The sequence below is a fragment of the Chanodichthys erythropterus genome, chromosome 10, assembly GCF_024489055.1.
Source record: "Chanodichthys erythropterus isolate Z2021 chromosome 10, ASM2448905v1, whole genome shotgun sequence".
Taxonomy (NCBI): Eukaryota; Metazoa; Chordata; class Actinopteri; order Cypriniformes; family Xenocyprididae; genus Chanodichthys; species Chanodichthys erythropterus.
Window position 1 is genome coordinate 51,073,122 of NC_090230.1, and position 20,308 is coordinate 51,093,429.

The following is a 20,308-nucleotide window of genomic DNA, read 5'->3' on the forward strand; positions in this document are numbered from 1 at the left end:
CCTACAACTGAGCACTATTACTTACTAATTCATTCATCAGAGTTTATTGTTAGTCAATAGTAGTTACTAGAGTGTTAATAATGCATTACTCATTTGTTCCTGTGTATTTATTCATTAATGAAGGATCAGTATTCTAGAGTGTTACCAAATAATGATATGAATATTTTGAGCAGGCGGGCCGAATTTGGCGGGAAATGTCCGTAAACAGACAAAATAATCTTTGGTATGTGGTACATACCAAACATTGGTACACCTTGAAGTATTTTTCTGTTTTATTGTTCTTATTATCTGTGGGTCTTAAGATGCAGTTACATTTACCATTGTTCAGCAAATTTTCACATTTTCACAATGGGAATCCATGCAATAGTGAATTTCTATTGAGGGTGATTTTCCCACACGTTCACAAAGTTCAAGTTTATTGAACTTTGAACATCTGAATTCACTGCACTGACCAATAAAGAAGAACTGATGTTAAAAATAACTCTAACATGTAATTCTATCTATTATTAATATATGGAAGCTTATTTCCGTCAATGAATATAAAATAAAAATGGTAATTGTGACTTTAGATTTTTTTCCTCGCAATTGCGAGTTTACATCTCGTAATTCAGACTTTTTTTTTCTCAGAATTGCATTATATAAACTCACAATTTTGAGAAATAAAGTCAGAATTCTGAGATAAAAACTCTTGAAATTCAGAGGGAAAAAAAGTATTGGACTTTATAGCTCGCAATTGTGTTTATATCTAATATAAACAAAGTCAGAATTGTGAGATATAAACTTAATTGCGAGGAAAAAGTCAGAATTGCAAGAAGTCTGAATTGTGAGATGTAAACTCACAATTGTGAGAAAAAAAGTCTGAATTGCGAGAAAAAAAGTCAGAAAAGAAAAGTCCGAAACTTCATATGATCTTTTGCATTTTTTTATTCTGTGGTGGAAACAAACTTCCATATTAAACAGATGAAGTTGTGGGAATAAATATTTTCTTTTTGGAAAAAAAAGTGGAAAAAAAAAGAACATTTGCATGCATTTTGGTACATGACTTAATAAATGAAGTGATGGAAATATTATGTATGTTGATGCAATGTTATGTATGAAGTAAAAAAAAAAAAAAAAAAAAACAGTCTCTGAAATGCAGATTGTTCTTTAAATTTTAATTTTAAAACTTTGTCATTGTCCAACAGGGTTGAAAAAAAGGTCTGTCAAATCAAACTTTGCTACAATTCATTTTACCATCACATCGCAGTCTGAAGAAAGTATCTCCATAAAGGAGTCACTCACTTCTTTCAAACCACAATTTGCATGCCAATATAAACAAAAGAACTAAAACTCCTTTAATTATCCTGTAACTTCTCTTCTAGTTTGTCTCAGTTGTAGAAATCCAAACAAACAAATCATATGAGAAACCTTCCAAAAGTCATGTTCACAAAGAAGATGGTGCAAACAACAAACAGAAAAAGCCTGTGGCACAGAACACGCACATGGTGACAGGAAATGATAACAGGACATTGTATCAAACATGATGAGGCACAAAGTTCATAAGAGTTGAGTTCTCCGTTTTGGCAGCTGTGTTTGAGGATAAATAGTTCCTTGGATAGATAACGAAGACAAAGGAAATGGGTTCACACATCCAAAAAAAACTTAAAAAGAGACAAAAACCACAACTAGACTTGAGAATAACTTCTCTTCAGGGATGAAAACACAAATCATTTTCCCAACGATGAGGACTGGGTTGTTCATGTCCAGGATAACACTGTGTTACCTGTGGCGCTGGAGTGCTAGTGTTCACTAAATGTGTCTGACTATGACTGTAAGTGTATGAGGTCAATAACTTTCATGAGAATTAAAATTCTTTCATTAAAATTATTCAACCTTATGTAAGTCCAAGTACAAAATGTAGATATTTTGACGAAATCCAAAATGCTCTCTTCCAGATCATCTCCAATAACTTTCATTATACGGAAAAGAGCAACACAAAGTAAATAAAAGAATATTGGGGTTTTTTTGGGAGGGGGGGGGGTGAACAATCACTATAATTGAAGAAAGGTTTCTCTTGCACTGTTGCCCTCAAGTTAACAGCATGGAAATGCTATAAATCAGTATGAGAGTGTGTATCAAAATTCTAGAAAGTTTGACACAGCTAAGACAGCATGGCAAAACATTAAGAGCCAGATTTATTAAACAGGGTTAATTAGCGTGAGAGCGCAATCCCATAAAAGTGCTGATGGGAGTGGAAAGTTCTGTGGGTGATTTACTGACAATGCGCAGAACACAGACGCAGCCGAATCATTTCCATAATGACCAACGCAATCTACCAAGAGCAACGCAAATTAACGTCTGGTTTAAGACATGCTTTTTTTGGGGCGGTAAATTAAAGCAATAAGCCCCAAGAATCTGTGGTTTAAAGTGAATTTGAAACAGCTAAGGGGTGTTAGGCACAACGCGGAGCAGAAACCCCCTTAGCTGTTATAAATTCACTGTAAACCACAGCTTCATGGGGCTTATTGCTTTTATAAAATGGTTACCACACAATACAAATATTAAAGCCAAAAATATGTATCAATGCAACTTTCATGAAGTAAATTCATTTAAAGGCTTCCTTCCGCTGGAAAAAATAGTCCCTGACCGTGAACGGCAACAGAAGTTACATTTATTATGCCGTTAGATGGCGGCACGGAGTCACTCAGTCGCAAAGACTTTTATATTGAAACTTGTTGTGAACACGGAACAAGACGCAAATGACAAATGCTTTGACTAGCGCTGTCAGTGTCAGCAGGGAACAGGGAAACCAATTAAATGTTAAAAGGACAAGATCACAGCAAATTCAAATGGATATCTTATTCTGAACATAGGACTGACCTGAAGGAAAATGCTAAATTTGAATGCGGGTAATACTCTCGGTCACTCGATATCTCTCTCACAATACTCTTCTACATAATGCAGTAAGTTTCAATGAACAAAATCAAGAGAACAAACATATGTTTACCTTGCTAAGAGTGGTTGCTAAGCAGCAACATACACACTCAGTGGTGCAGCAATACTCATGTATGTTTTCGGGAATTTTACAACGACTTTGAACGCGGCTCAACCAATCAGAATCAAGGGTCAGAACTATCCGTTTTATAAAATGGCACAAATACCAGTAAATTGACTAGCATAAACTTTAGTTAAATCACTTGCATAATTAACTCCTAAACTAACTCCTGTAGGAAACTCCTACAAATGCATATGCAATAAGGTCAGCTGCAAAAATAATGCCTTTACAGCGTATTTTTTTTCGCTGCGTGTCTTTAGTAAATCCTGACAGTACTATTTTAACGCCAAAAAAAGGGTTTGCGTTGGTGCCAGCTGTTAGTAAATCTGGCCCTAGAGCCGTTGTCCTTTTGAATCCAATCCAGCTCAATGCTAATGGTGAATTGTGTGGTACTGCAAAATAGGCTGTGTTGTAGAAGCCTAGTTATGAATCACTAGGTACTGATCCTGATATGTATGTGAAGGAAACTATAAGCAAACAAAATGACACAACAAACATAGAGAAACAAGGACAGATAAATAATAGCTTTTTTTCTCCCATACAGGGATCCGTTAGCCCCGATCGGTTTTTACCTAAGTTTATGAGATGAAATATTCAAAAATATATGTATTAAACATTTCAATGTAACAGGTGTTGTCTCTGTCAGGGTTGTGTAAAAGATTATGCAAAACTTGGTATAAAATTGCATGCGATACAGTCAGAAACGTGTATTGTGTCTGAGCTATTGATTTTCTATCTTCTCCAGATGAGTTTGGGGTTTACGGAGAGCCCTGTCCTTCCCAAAACACTTCCAAGTCCATCATCCTGGAATTCCGTCCATAAATTGAATAAAAATAACTAAATGGAGAGCATTTCTAGTACTAAATGAAATCTTAGCTATCACTCAGGCATGCTCATATAACTTCAAAAAGTCGCTATATTTTGGTTGATCCCATTTGAGGGTGAAAACTAAGGGGATCCTTTATGACTTGTGAGTGGCTCACTCTTGGGTCATGTGATCGGACCAGAAAGGGGTGCTAAACAGGCACGTCGCTGCCTCCTAGCCGAATCGAGCAGAGCTAGCGTGTGCACGTTTATGCTCAGCAATGCCCCAAATACTTTCAAAATGAACTTAAATGCTTCTACTAAGGGGGTGTAAGAACATTTACAACTGAAAAAGGGATACAGAAAATGATAAAAAAGAAAGGGCCTGAAATGAAGAGAAGTGTATCACTAATACTTCTCAACATGGAAAGGATGATTAAAGGAAATACTGAAAAAGGAAAGAAAGGTGGCTGAGAAAAAGTAAAAGCAGAAGAAAGGGGCAGCAGGGGGCTTCTTCGTACAAACTGCTACTTTCTCCCTAATCCACCTGGGTCATGCCTGAGGCACTTGATCAGATTTGTGTTCAAATGGAGCTTGCAGTAGGTGTTGTCAGTCTTTTCCCGATATAGACCCTGCATTAGAGATAGAGTTTGAGATACAAGATACACAAAAGAAAGAGAAATTTAAAAAGTCAGACACTTTATACATAGAATATTACATTGTTGTTAAGTCGTTTGTCATCGGGGTGTGTGAATTGTCTTGTGTAATACGAACACTAGGTGCGGTCTCATTTGCAACGTTGTTTTGCGAGGTTGAAATTGACCAATTTCAATAGGAATCTGCATGAACAGGTATTTAGTTTGAGGGCAAATGATTTTCCCATGCAGATTTCGCAACAGTAGCTGCTTGGTTTGAAAGTGAACTCTGTGTGAGCTGAGCTTCATACATCGTTATATTATTGACAATAGACAATGGAGCTTCTGTGAAATTTCACTAAAATTTCTCAAATGTTCGCAACAGTTTTCAAAGAAGGTGGTTGCCAAACTGCTCAAGGACTGTTTGATGTTTACTGCAACCAAAAATGTGAAATCTTTCTAAAATCTGCAAGCTTCAGTCTGATAGGCTGGTTATGTGCAACTTCGAGAAGTCAGGGTGCTTAGGTTTATTATTGGCCCACTGGGAAACAGAGTTGTATTTTCAAGGTACTGGGCTATTTCAAGAAATCTAGCTGCGAGATTTGACAAAATTGTCTAGTATAGTGCATTTCTGAGTTCCAAGCACATAGATGATTGAGCAAAGTTGTATTTATGAGTGGGAAAGTTAGAATTCTAGGTGATAAATGAGTTTCCAATTTGTGCCGTTGGAAGGGGTGTGTTGATCTGAAACATTGTGGAAAAACACTGGACTTTAAAATTTCCTGATAATTTACTCACCCCCATGTCATCCAAGATGTTTAAGTCTTTCTTTCTTCATTCAAAAAGAAATTAAGGTTTTTGAGGAAAACATTCCAGGATTTTTCTCCATATAATGGACTTCAATGGCAAAGGGTTGAAGGTCCAAACTGAAGTTCAAATGCAACTTCACGCTTGACCTTTCCAACGTGATTACATAATATATGGCACATTGCAGAGCTAGTGCAAGATGAGCATTTGTGGTTAAAAAGCATATTTTATTTTATTTAAAAAGCAAGTTTTATTTTATTTTTTAAAATAATGACTGATCGTTTCTCTAGATAAGACACTTATTCCTCTCTGGGATCGCATAGGACCCTTTGAAGCTGCATTAATCTGCAATTTGGACCTTTAACCCACTGGTAGGTGTTGAAGTGCACAATATGAAGGAAAATCCTGGAATGTTTTCCTCAAAAGAAGTGAACTAATCCTTTAAAAGGATAGTTCACCCAAAAATGAAAATTCTGTCATCATTTACTGCCCCTCAAGTTGTTCCAAACCTGTATCCAAACATTTCTTTGTTCTGTTGAACACAAAAGAAGATATTTTGAAGAATGTGGGAAACTGAACAGTTCTGGTTCACCATTGACTTCCATAGTATTTTTTTTTTCTACTATGGAAGTCAATGGTGCCCCAAAGCAGCCTAGTAACAAACTTTCTTCAAAATATCTTAATTTGTGTTCAACAGAACAAAGAAATTCATCCAGGTTTGGAACAACTTGAGGGTGAGCAAATGATGATACGATTATCATTTTTGGGTGAACTATCCCTTTAATTACTTAACTTTCATGGTTTGCTTTATGTACCACAAACAGTTTTGATAAGACGCATAAATAATAGAATTGAATAATTTATGTCATTTTGGTTTTCAGTGGCAAGATTAGGGTTTGTTGTTCATAATATTTTGGAGGTTTTCTGTCTGCTTTTGTGTTGTGGTTCCGACTTGAATGTGTAACATGTCGCAATAACAAATACATGTCTCCTAGGTGTACTTGAAGGCAGCATATACTATGTGTGATGTGTGATTGTGTTTTAAGGTTTATCTACCCGAGACCCAGGACCAGAATATGGGACAGAAGCAGCGAGGGGATAAACACTTTGAGGAACTCAGCAGAGAAGATGCCTCCTTTTTTCATGGCTCCTGTCTTCCTCATGCTGAGAGTCACTGAACGTCGCGGGTGCCGGAAATGAAACTCCCTGTCAGAAAGATAAATCCCACACATCATCATCAAAACAGCATCATACCGTCTGGAGGAAAAAAACCCAAAAAACACTAAGTACTAAGCACTATAGATGTGTCCCAATCATTGGCATAATCCTGGCATAAGTACTGTTTTTAGTTCCAAGGAGCCTTATTTTGGCCTAAATTTGGCAACATTGCAATCCCACAATGCATTGTGACAAGTTCAGACAAAAATTAACAATGACAAATAAAAGTAAAAGTAAATTATATTTCAAAAAGGTATTATACACTGCATAATTTCACTCAGCATTTGTGCCTGCTAGTGTGTTTTGGTGCCGATTAGTGTTTTGAAGGGGTAGCCTAGCTACATGCTAATGTCAGAATGATCCAATAGCGATTAACACTATTCACTTGCTGAACAGGAGTGAACTTGAAAGAGTGCTTATTAGTGTTTTGAAGTGTTAGCTTAGCAACATGCTAATGTACAAAAAATCGACTGTTAGTACTATTATGCTTGCTGTGCAAGAGTGACAGCTGCAACCTAAGAAGAGCATATAAAATCACTTAGGATGTTTTTTTTTGGGGTCAGGATGCTGTCTATTTGGGCATAAACATTAAACTAGCCAGGGATACAAACAGGTAAGGGGGAAAAAGGTGAGAACATTGCGTGGGGCGGGGTCATTTTTTTTTTTTTTTTAAGTTATTTGCTTTACATGTGTATTTGTAGTTTACGGAAGAGGATTAGGGCCAAGCAATAATAAAAAATATCATTAAATTATGAGAAAAAAGTCGTTAAATTACGAGAACAAATTCGTTAAATTATGAGAAAAATGTCGTTAAATTTTGAGAAAAAAGTCGAGATAAAATGTTGAGAATAAACTCATTAAATTATGAGGATAAAGTCATTAAATTATGAGAAAAAAGTCGTTAAATTATGAGAACAAATTTTTAATTTAACGAATTTGTTCTCGTAATTTAACGACTTTTTTCTCATAATTTAATGACTTTATTCTCAACATTTTATTTTGACTTTTTTTCTCGAAATTTAACGAGTTTTTTCTCGAAATGTAACAACTTTAATCTCAACATGGTTTTATTTTTTTATTATTGCTTGGCCCTAATCCTCTTCCGTAGTAGTTACTTTAAGGGATTTGTTTTTAATTTATTTTTTATTACCCTATATGTCCAAAACTGTAATTTTTTTCACGAAAACATTTACATATTATTGCAACATTTTACCAAAATCAACATTTGATTAAAATATCATGTTATAAAAGACAAAGTGCTATACAGGATATTTAAGACAATATTGGCTGATTGGATGGCAATACTGTTTGCCTCATCTCAGACTTCAAATACATAAAATATTACCCATTATAGACATGAGTTTTAAAGTAAAGAGTAAAGGAAACACTGTACAGTACTTCTTTATTTACCCTTGTAAGTTCACAAGTACCTTTGTAAGTGTAAGTATCCCCCCCTCCAATAAAAACACTTTCTCATTGTATCTTGCAAATCCCATAGGTGACTTATTTTGATCTCAAAAAGGTGAATTCTCACTGAAAGGTGAGGAGTTTGCATCTATGACTAGCTCAGTAGGTTTTGACTGATGCTCGAAAAACATTTGATCATGGCTTGTGGAAATATCTGTATGCTAGCAGGGTTATAGTTAACAAAAACTAAAGCTAAAACCATTAAACTTAAAATTATTTTATCTCAGCAAGTTGCCAAGACAACCATTCTCATTTTAATTTAGTTTAATCTGCTGCACAATTATATAACTTGATGTAAAACTAAAACTGAAATAAAAATGAATAAAAACTATATTATTAAATATTATTAAAAACTATAATAGTATATCAATGATAATAATACATGTCTTACTTGGGTGGAATATTCTCTGGTCTACTTGACCAGTCTGCCACCCGGTCTGAATCCTTCATTAAGATGTCATCATCTCTGATCTTCTCCATGACTTCCTCCTGAGTGACACGGACACACACCCAAAAACAAACACAGACAGGTAATGAAGATAAGCCAGAGTACGTTCCATAAATTATATGATCCACAGTGTTCTTAAGAGGAAGTACCTGACTGTCCCTCCTCATGTCCACGTCAAAAATGATCTGTCCTTCATCCTGAGGACTGTGGGGTCGAGGAGGGCTGCGGGAGTGAGCAGTTATGTTAAGAAATGGCTTAAATTTCATTCTGTTCATCAAAAAAAGATTTTGTATAACTTCAGAAGACAACTTTAATGATAATTGATAATTTGTTGCAATTTTTGTCCTTTTATGGCCATATGAATCACCTGAAGCTTTCATTGTATGGAAAAGAGCAGCTTGGACATTTTGCTAAACATCTCCATTTTTTGTTTGTGTGTGTGTGTGTGTGCGAATTATTCCTGTAGTGTGTGAAAGGTATTTAGCCTGAGTCTATATGATAAAGAAACACTGTATTCTTACAGTTAAGATCATGAATCATATGATTCACTGAGTTTGAGTGAGATAAGAGCTATTATGATCGTATCCTATCAGTATGGATGTTTATAGCTCTACTCTCTATCTATGAGGTCATTAAACTCAAGCTGTGATTACGGATGACATTTGTAGATGATACATATGCACGTGGACTATGTAAACAACATCTTAAAAGGATCGCTCACTCACAAATGAAAATTCTGTCATCATTAACTGTCAACATGTCATTCCATGCTGTACACCTTCATGATTTCACTCAATTCTCAATCATGCTTGCTAATACTCAAACTTGTAAGGTGCAATTGATAGGGTGAGTAAATAATGACAAGAGTTTTAATTTTTGCTACAAATATAGCATAATGTGACCTAAATATGTTGCCTACCTGTCACATGAGGAGTTACTACGGCTGGATTCGTGCTGGGCATCTAGCAGGATTTTTTCCATGTCTCCATTGTGGATGGAAGACGATGAGGGAACATGTTCCAGCCCCCCGACCATCCCATCATCCTCCTCTACTACCTGGTCCAGAGGAGGTGGCACTAAGGTGCTGGAGGAAGAGAGAGATGCAGCATTTCTGTTCATCTCCAGCTCTACCCATGACCCTAAAAAAAAAAGAAATCACAAAACTATCACAACAATAACTTTTTTTTTTAAGTTAAAAACAAAATATTTTTAATAAAATGTTTTTAACTATTTTAATAAATATGTACGGACAAAATCTCACAAAGCTCATTTTGGTTCATAATTGATCCCCCCAAATCATTCTTTGCTTTAAGCTGCAGTCCATAACTTTTTATGGTTAAAAATGATCCAAAATCAGTTTTTGAGCAAGTACATAACCAGCCAGTGTTCAAAACTATCTCATTACCTTAGCCCGAATCACAATGGTAAGCTTGTAATAATGTTTTATAATTCGGGTGGCACTGGTAGATTTCTGCGAGAAATTTCGTCTTTGTGTCATTACATCACATCTGTTTACATAAAGAAGGAGTCCCAGCTAGTAGGCAATATCACATGTGAGGATGCTGCAGGTGGCAGATCATTTATAGCCTTTTCTCACTGCAGCTGGAATAATTAAACATATTATTTTGATGGTGGATTGTATGGTATGGCATGTTGTTAACATGAGCAATTTTAGCGCAAAGTATAACAATAATAATAATTTGCACGGCTTAATGTGATATGAGTTAAGCAATCATTAGATTTAATCAGCATATTTATTGTAATTTTTTTTTCTTCTCTCAGTTGGTCAGAAGAAAAGATTTGTTATTTGTTTAGATTTTCCAGTGAAAATTCTTATTTTAGTAATACTACAATCTGTCTTTCCGAAGTACAGTATCTACCGGTGCGGTGACTGACAGCCACACATTCTCCTCAAAGCATTAGATTCATCCACACTGAGGAGCTGTGCCAATGCGCAACCCATGTAAAGATGATAATTCCTCAAATAACTGCAATTGCAGGTTTCAAACAGAGATGGCGACAAAGAGGCTAAACGTACGGACTGCAGCTTTAAAGAAAATAAATCCTGTTTTTTGTAATGTTATGGAAACATTTTCATTAATACCATGTATAGTATTCAAGCATTAGTACTGTAAGTGAAAAGTTTTTCAAAGGTGAAATCTTAAAAATGTGGTGCTCATTGCAAAAGACACTGAATTAATAGAAAGTCATTATGTAATGTCCAATTAAATGTGTATAACTATTTAAAAAAAAAAAAAATAAAATAGTGCAGTTGACAAGCAAGAATTCCTGAGGAATCAGACTATAATTTTTAAATTAATGAAAGTTATTTTTTCTCCGCTAGTGAATGAGTGTGGAGTCATGGGAGTTGTCGTCTTCAACTCCACAGCAGATGAAAAGCAATCAGATGGGGCTCAGGCAGAAATTATGGTGAGCTAATGCATTAAAGTTTTATTAACATTACTGTGGTATGAAGAAGGGAGCCGGCCAAAAGCCTGGGATATTTTACGCTGCTGTTTTTATTATGCTTTTATGCTGCAGTCGGTTTTTTTTGTTTATGCATATTTTACGATTAAAGTTACGATTAACATTCACCTCCTTCTTCCCTGAACTTGAACTGTTAGACTTGAGTTTGTTCACTTAAAATATATAATAAATATATTTAAAATTTTATATTTTAAATATCTTAAAATACACATAATTTTATTTCATTCTAATGAAACAGCTGCAAGTGCTGAATTACTACCCATACAGGTCACTTCATTTGATGAATTAAAATTGTGGGGTGATGCACAACGTTTTACTTGGTCAAAACAATCATATTAAAAGGTGCCATCGAACGTCTTTAATTCCTCATACTCCCCGCCCCCGGAGCTCGCGCTTGCCTTGAACAGCATAAACAAAGTTCACACAGCTAATATAACCCTCAAAATGGATCTTTACAAAGTGTTCGTCATGCATGCTGCATGCATACATCAGATCATGTGAGTATAGTATTTATTTGGATGTTTACATTTGATTCTGAACTAGTTTGATAGTGCTCCATGGCTAACGGGCTAACATTACACACTGTTGGAGAGATTTACTGCAAGTGTTTAATAATGAAAATAATGACTTGTCTCCGTGAATACAGTAAGAAATGATGGTATCTTCAACCACATTTAACAGTACATTAGCAACATGCTAACGAAACATTTAGAAAGACAATTTACAAATATCACTAAAAATATCATGCTATCATGGATCATGTCAGTTATTATTGCTCCATCTGCCATTTTTCACTATTGTCCTTGCTTGCTTACATAGTCTGATGATTCGGCTGTACACATCCAGACGTTCTGCCCTTGTCTAATGCCTTGAACATGAGCTGGCATATGCAAATATTGGGGGCGTACATATTAATGATCCCAACTTTTACGTAACAGTCGGTGTTATGTTGAGATTTGCCTTTTCTTCTGAGGTCTTTTAAACAAATGAGATTTACACAAGCAGGAAGAAACAATGGTGTTTGAGACTCACTGTATGTCATTTTCATGTACTGAACTCTTTTTATTCAACTATGCCAAGTTAAATTCAATTTTCCATTCGATGGCACCTTTAAAAATACATTTGAGTGTGTTGAAAGTTTTATTAACGTTACTCTGTGCATTTGCTCAGTGGCTGGTATGAGACACTTGTTACACATTGCAGCAAGCTAGATCGATATTAGAATATCACATTAATAAAAGCTGGATGACTTGTGTTACTAAATGGCATGCAATTTATTTTAAAACACTGTATGGTGGAGAAAATGCTACTGTTACTAAAAACATGTTACTCGTGGTAAATAAAAAAAAAAAAACACGACTAACCGTGTTGAGCTATATACTATTACTTTTTTTTTTCTTGATAAAGGTATCTAAGCAGTTGCTCACCTGTCTAATAAATCACTTAATATATTAAGGTGTGTTTGGTGTTGTTATGGTTTCTACATAAGTAAAAAAAATAAAAAAATAAAAAAAAATAAAAAAATCAAGGGTAATGTAGGTGTCATATCATCATGACAGGCAATGCAAAGACATGGTCTGGATTTACACATTGCTGGAAACATTTGGAATAATGTAGGTACACAAGTCAACAAAATTTATAACAGTGTTCTAGTGTTTTTTGGATATGTTAATGTAAATGACCTCAAAGCTTGGACTAGATAAAAACTCTAAATTATTGACATTAAAAATGTAAAAAAAAAATGTAATACAGTACAAAAATCCTGTATTATAATGAGAATCAACACTGACATTAACTACAAAAACAAAACGTCATGTTGATTATATCCAAATGTACTTATAGCATAAGATTAAACGTTAAAATAACATTGTAATGCAATGCAATGCAAAAAAAAAAAATGTAGATAATTTTTTTATAAAACAATTTTGGGGTGAAATGTGACCAGGAAATGACACTGCATCCACCATTCAATGAGGCACTGATACAGTGAGATCTCCCTGTAAGTCAAGGATGGTGCTCAGGCTTAACTTCTATTTACTGTGTGGTGAAAGGGCAGTAAATGCCTCCCTCTCTGGCTCACTGATATATAACTCACAGCTGACCTCACCACCGCATGCTCTACGTGAGTCTGAGCAGGAACACACTCCCCAGAGGATGGCCTGATAAATACAAACACAAACACACAGACTCCTTTCATCCATGAAACAGGGATGAGCATGGGAAGCTTTTGGTGTTCCCCTTTCACCCACATCTGCTCTGCTGTCTCATCAGAAACCTCTGTGTTATCGCACAGAGAATCCTCTGTTTACCACTGGCTTAACACGCCGCTCCGGTTCACCAGCTACATGCTGCTGACCAACCAGGATGAGCTAAGTATAAACCGAATGCCTAGCAAGCCAAAGCCCCACTTCCAGGAAAATAAAAAGAGGAAGACAAAGAAGGTCCACATGACTTCCCTGGGTTGAGCAAACATGGATCATGTGACATGGGTCCTGCATTGACTTTACTCAACTGCGTCTTCCCATCGGTAGGGACATGCAGGCTTGTTGAACTCGGCCGCGCTAGAGTCTACTGACCTTTGTTTCAATCCACTGACACAAACAGTGTTGCTATGGCAGCAGGCAAGCTGAACATTCTGGCCAACGTTGGAACATGCTGCTTTGGCTGTCATCAGGAAACAGGCATAGATCAAAAGATCAGATGTATGATAGTATTACAGAGGCTTATGCTCATTTATGAAACCCTAAAGCATCAGGGCTGCAACACATGTAACACAAACTTCTGTGGTAAGATAAGTGAATCTTACAAAACAAAAAATAAGAAATTATATTTAGCAAAAAGAAAAGAAAGACATTTTAGGACTATTTATTTATTTTGCATTATGTGATTACAATTACAATTAAGTTATTAAACATATTTAATTACTGCAGATTTGTTTTTTAAATTTGAATAAAATGAAAACTAAAAGACTTTCAAATCACATGAGCCAATATTTTATTTACAATAGAACATAGGTAACATAACAAATGTTTAAACGGAGAAATGTTACACTTTTATCCATTAAATGAGCTCATTTCAAATTTGATGCCTGCTACAGGTCTCAAAAAAGTTGAACATCTAGCAACTAATTAAGTTAACTGATATCAGGTCTGTAACATGATTAGATATAAAAGGGATGTTTTAGGGAGGCAGAGTATCTCAGAAGTAAAGATGGGCAAAGCTGTGAAAGAGTGCATAAAAAGATTGTGGAATACTTTAAAAACAATGTTCAATGTAAAATTGCAAAGGCTTTGCAAATCTCATCATCTACAGAGCATAGCATCATCAAAAGATTCAGAGAAACTGAAGAAATCTCATAAGGGACAAGGCAGAAGACCTTTATTGGATGCCCGTGGTCTTCAGGGCCTCAGACGACACTGCATCACTCATCAGCATGATGTCGGTAAACACAATCCGCCGTGCCATCTGCAGATGCCAACTAAAGCTCTATCATGCAAAAAGGAAGCCATATGTGAACATGGTCCAGAAGCGCCGTTGTGTCCTGTGGGCCAAAGCTCATTTAAAATGGACTGTTTCAAAGTGAAAAAACGTTCTATGGTCCAAATTTGACATTCTTGTTGGAAATCACGGACGCTGTGTCCTCCGGGCTAAAGAGGAGGGAGACCTTCCAGCTTGTTATCAGCGTTCAGCTCAAAAGCCAGCATCTGTGATGGTATGGTGGTGCATAATTACATACAGTATGGGCAGCTTGCATGTTTTCAATGCTGAAAGGTATATAAAGGTTTTAGAGCAACATATGCTCCCCTCCAGACGACTTCTATTTCAGGGAAGGCCTTCTGTATTTCAACAGGACAATGCAAAACCACATACTGCAGCTATTATAGAAGCATGGCTTTGTCGTAGAAGAGACGCCCAGACGTCTTCACACTTTTTTGAAAAGAAGAGATGCCACACCATGGCAAACATGTCTCTGCCCCAACTATTTTGAGACCTGCAGCAGGCATCAAATTTGAAATGAGAATTTGTGCATAAAATTGTAAAATTTCTTAGTTTAAACATTTGTTATGTTATCTATGTTCCTTTGGCTCTTGTGATTTTTGAAGGTCTTTTAGTTTTCAGTTTATTCAAATTTAAAAAATGTCCCAAACATTTCTGGAATTTGGGTTGTATTTAAAGGCCATAATTTATGCATAAATTGAAAATTACAAGACTATTTATGTATATTTTTGTTTTTTCAGAACAAATACAGAATATTATCAACAACTTTTAATTTAAAAAAGGTTAAAACACAACTGTCACATAAAATTAGTATGTAATAATATTATATAGTCTCTATTCTTTCGACTTCATGGAAGAAAAGAAATATGACCCGTACATGTTTTTGACAGGTTTTGTGAGATTCATCTATTGGTCTCAACAAGTCTCTTCACACATTCTCCTAGCAGTCCTCATGTCTAGTACACAGCGAGACTGATCCAAATGGTCAAACAAACAATGAGCAAACACTGTGCCATCTGTTACACCAAAAGAACCTGGCCAACACTAAGATGTCATTTCACTTTTCCTGAAGAATCTCCCAGATTCACTAGTGTTCAGCACTAGTGCATTTGAAAGCTGCGTTCATCACATTGAGATCTGGCCAAGTAAATCTGCCTCATTTGTGGGAAACCGAGCACTGTATGAGATAATGGGACTGTGGTGCTGTCTGATGATAGTTGGTTCTTAAAATGTAGTGAATGCAAAACTCAAAGGCCACAAAATTCATTGAGAAAAATGATTTGAAAAGAAAGTGTGAAAAACCACTGTCTGTATCAAAATTGCAAAATTGTTAAATGCATTCAGCAAAATTAATATGAATACAGGGTTCATATATTTTTAAGATTCATTTTATGATGTTAGTGAAGTTTTTTTTGAGGCCAAAAATGTAATTTTCATTGCTATTTTCCACATTCTCTTTACATTAAGAAACAATTAAAGGTTAAATGATGATTATTTGCAGCCTATCTTTTAATGTAACAGATGAACTTAGCATAACATTTCTTTTTCATATATGAAATGATAATGAAACTTAACATTTCATATAAATATATGAAATGATGCGAACCCAGCCTACATTACCTGATGCAAAGATCGTGATACTGTTCACGATCTCAAAATATCATGACTCATTTCCCTAACACTCCCAATTCTATTTCTTGACTTTCTTTCTGTCACTTTCCACACTTAGACACAGTCTGGACCACATTCGCTTCTGCTAGAAATAGAATTACGAATCCTACTATGATGAAAGCTTTAGCTTATGAATATCAACTAAGTTATGCTCACACTGCTACACCGTTCGGTCACGTAGCTTCATTAATATTCATTAAACAAGCCTTTGCCATTCGTTTATTGGCCAGTTGACTAACGCTCACCTTCTAACGTCTGCCTTTAAGCCAATCAGTAAGGCGTACTGGATCGGTAGGTGATTGATATTCATGACCCGATCCTTCACCATAGTAGAATTTATTAACGGGTGTCCTGAGCTAGGGTCACTCACAGCTGTGAGGACTAGTGCGTTAGTCACGTAGCTCTCTCACTCAGCATTACATTACAGTATCAGTTGTTTACATTGTATGGCAGTTGAAGTATACTTCCGCGGTCTGAATATTCAGACAGCGAGATTTAGCAGTCTGCTCTTTGCATTTCAGAAAGCACACCAAGAATTTCAAGAAGATTTATAGGTCTCCTATAACGTTAACGCATCTAAGTCTCCTATAACGTTAACGCATCTAAGTCTCCTATAACGTTAACGCATCTTCTCATGTTGCAACCAAAAATTGTATATACAATGTCTCCCCAGACAAATATGGACTTTGAATAGTAGCATGACAAAGATTTTTTGGGCAAATCCACACACACACACACACACACACACACACACACACAGTATGATAATGACCTATTTGTTTATGCTCTGGAAGTAGATGTTAATGTGTACTTTTTCGGCTTCAACTTATTTTTTAACTGCATTTCATATGGTTTTTCGTCTACTAAGTTATTTTAATTACAAGTTAAGTTAAATCAAAGTGGTCAGAGACTAATTACTAGACCAGTTTGTTTGCAACCTCACACATTTCAAACAAAGACCGTATTCGCTGCCACATGTCATGCGTTACAAGTCAAACAAATATGAATAAAATATTGTTTCTTAGAGTCCTATCTCTTAATCACGCCAGAGGAACACGTGAATATTTTACATATTTATGAAAGGAATAAAATGAGGTTTCAAGCATCCACAATCTCCATTTTCGAGTCGATATAGTTCTCGCCTTGTTGACATCGGCTTTGGCCAGCCTCTTGAAAACGTAGAGTCAAACTACTGGTTTAGACTAATGTCCATCACTTTTTAAGACCCGCCTCAACCCACATCCTCAACGGCCATTGGACAGAACGCTTGTCAATAAACATGACGCACATGTTTCACAGTACACCCCGCCCTCCCCCTCTCTATAATGGCACAAAAATGTTGACTGGAACTGAAAAAAAGCGGGTTTTACATTAAGCAAAATAATTAAAAGTATCAAAAAACAACAATACAGACAAGTCAAAGGCTTCTTTAACAGAGTTTATAGATGTCAAAACAACACAGCGAGGTGTACCGGCTGTACATACCGTTTAATCCAGGCTCCCCGTTGTTGTCTGCTGGAGCAGCAGCGTCAGACATCGTGGCTCTGTGTAGGGCGGCTTGCATAAGACTGTCAGCACTGCACGAACACGCTCTGCGCGCACATTCACACTTGCGCGCTCACTCGTGGCGGAGTCTGACAGCGGATCGGACGGAATGTGGAGCGGACCCTTTTAGATTCGTTAACTGCTTTCTATGGCTGACCTCAGAACAGTTTTGGGAGCGCAGATTTCCTGCAGCGCAAAAGTGGCGCAAACGGGTGCCTATCTAAAAACAAAGACACTAACATTGCGTAATGGAGTCAGAGGACTGCTTATTTATAAAACGCACGTGAATTATGGACACAGCTTGTCAATAAATTGAAATGTCATATGGCAAGCCCATTTAACATTTATTTCTTAAAACGATCTCCACCTCCCCCCATGGTAACAATTGGCAACTTTTAACCACTGAAATTTGCTATCTGTGTATCAGATATCAACTGTCCATTTTAAACTAGTATGTATTCCAATTGTTGCTAATAACTATTTACTAATTGTCAGTGTTTATCCTTTAGTTTCAACTGCCATCTATTCCAGATTTCCTAGTACCCATTTAGTGGACACTGGTGTATATTTAAGTCAAGTCAAGTCACCTTCATTTATATAGCGCTTTTTACAATGTAGATTGTGTCAAAGCAGCTTTACATTGAAAACTGGTACATTATTTTGGCTGCACAGCAGCTCTTAATGAATAGTGTCAATGCAGGCAGATCAAAGCACTGTTGAATATCAAATGTCAAGTCAAATGTCAAGTGTCCCCAACTAAGCAAGCCAAAGGCGACAGCGGCAAGGAACCCAAACTCCAACAGGTGACATCAGGTGGCAAACAAGTGTTAAAATGGAGAAAAAAACCTTGGGAGAAACCAGGCTTAGTTGGGGGGCCAGTTCTCCTCTGGCGAACAGTGCTTTGTTACGACTCAGGCTGCTATCATAAGTCTGATAGGATAGCAACATTCAAAGTATTTATTTCAGTTCCATCCAGTTGAGGATTGTATTCATCACGCCGGTATGGACGGTTGTTGAGGAGCTACGCTACTGTTTGTCTTGTTGATGAGGCCTTCACAGTGGATAATCTTGACTCAATCTCTGCTGATACTTCAGGGCTGCGTTTTGGTCATGTCAAGGTACAGGTCCTTGGTCTCACCTGGATATGATCCGGTTGACTACGGTAAGCTTGGGATAAACAGAAAGACTATTAGCGTAGATGCCATTCTTCTTCCGATGTAACGAGTACATCTGGTGTTATAGGAAGTGTTCCTGGTTCCGGCTGACCTAATTTATGCAGCCTAATTAATCCTTTAACGGATTTGAAAATATAAATTGATAATGTGATATGTGTATGCCAGGTTAAAGAGATGCGTTTTTAGTCTAGATTTAAACTGACAGTGTCTGCTTCCCGAACAATGCTAGGAAGATTATAAATTACGCCTATGGGTTGGTGATCGGATGGAGGCAGATCTGAACGTGAGCTTGCTGTCGATAGTAAGAAAGTGGTGGTGTTTAAAGCGGAACTCAGTAAGATTAGCGAAGCTCCCCCTACAGGTTCCTTCAGTGAATCACACTGTCGTAAATACTCCAAGCGCAGCTCTGAACTACAGCGACTACAACGCTCACCAGCGCAGTATATGACAAATTTAAGTACATGACAAATTTAAAGTCCACATAAACCGGAAGTTGAAAATTACTTTTCTCTTGTGACTTGTTGTGGCACTAAATGGTTTAGCTCCCCAGTACCTGAGCGAGCTCTTGAAGCATTATAGTCCTTCACGGCTATTGCGATCTCAGAATTCAGGCCAGCTGATAATACCTAGAATATCAAAATCAACTGCAGGCGGTAGATCCTTCTCCTAAACGGAATACTGAATAGAAAGCGGGTTTTTACTTTAGTGCTCCTCCTCTCCATCTCTTGCTCATGGCAGACTAACGGTTGGAGGGGAGTGGTTTATGCGTTTTCAACCAAAGCCGTCAAACTGACGTCATCAGAGAAGGAACGCCGTTCCAAACCGGAACTTTTCAAATTTTGATTAAAGATTACCATGAAAACAATTTTTTTCTGTGCATTAACTTGCACAGATTAATTATTCACCATAAGACTAGGAATATACGCTAACAAAGTAAATAGTCATCATGAAATCAAAATTGACCCTAAGTCTTACTATTGCACTTTAAAGTTGCCATTCTGACCATTCATTACTTCAGGCCTTTTTTTAAAATATCTAGAGATTTTACTAGATTCTAATACTTAAACTATACTTGTATATATTAAAATGTAAATAGTTAGTAGCATGTAAAACTTAAGCTACTTAAATAGTAAAACTGGAATTGGTACCAGGAACAACTGGAACTAGTCATAAGGAATAAATGTAAAACAGCTTGCCATAAGTCTGACGTGGATGAAATGTCTCATTTTGTGAGCCCATTTCTGCCTTCACTATGCTTTTGTTGTTGAATCACGTATTAAAAAGATCCCATCAATGCTGCTGATCCATAATCTTGATCATCTGAGAGAGGATATTTGCCTTCAAAATGCTTGGAGCAACCCTTAAAAATCCTAATAAATGCAAATATTTAACAGTAGAACATTCGTTATTGTTCACAGTAGCATTTAATATTCTATACTGGTTTGACGTCACTCAAATACTTTTCAGTTTTGCACTAAGCAATCTTTGCAAATTTCAAAGAAGAGGACACGACTCTCGT

At 36.5% G+C, this 20,308-nt stretch overlaps 1 protein-coding gene across 1 annotated transcript; it reads right to left on the minus strand.

Annotated features, from left to right (window-relative positions):
* Positions 1-1,087: 1,087 nt before the first annotated feature.
* bnip3lb (BCL2 interacting protein 3 like b) lies at positions 1,088-17,798 on the minus strand. Its single transcript, XM_067398092.1, has 6 exons — positions 17,555-17,798; positions 9,333-9,552; positions 8,563-8,635; positions 8,357-8,454; positions 6,337-6,486; positions 1,088-4,470 (listed from the first exon to the last, which is right to left on the minus strand). The coding sequence occupies exons 1-6, from the start codon at positions 17,631-17,633 to the stop codon at positions 4,422-4,424; spliced, it is 669 nt and encodes a 222-aa protein (XP_067254193.1). The 5' UTR covers positions 17,634-17,798; the 3' UTR covers positions 1,088-4,421.
* Positions 17,799-20,308: the final 2,510 nt, after the last annotated feature.

What these genes read in the sequence shown, in the direction of transcription:
- bnip3lb (XM_067398092.1), bottom strand. Translation starts at nt 17,633, where the DNA reads ATGCAAGCCGCCCTACACAGAGCCACGATGTCTGACGCTGCTGCTCCA. An exon ending in AGTAACTCCTCATGTGACAG is followed by an intron (nt 8,636 to 9,332) that starts GTAGGCAACATA and finishes TCACTCCCGCAG; the next exon opens with CCCTCCTCGACCCCACAGTC. An exon ending in CCAGAGAATATTCCACCCAA is followed by an intron (nt 6,487 to 8,356) that starts GTAAGACATGTA and finishes TCTTTCTGACAG; the next exon opens with GGAGTTTCATTTCCGGCACC.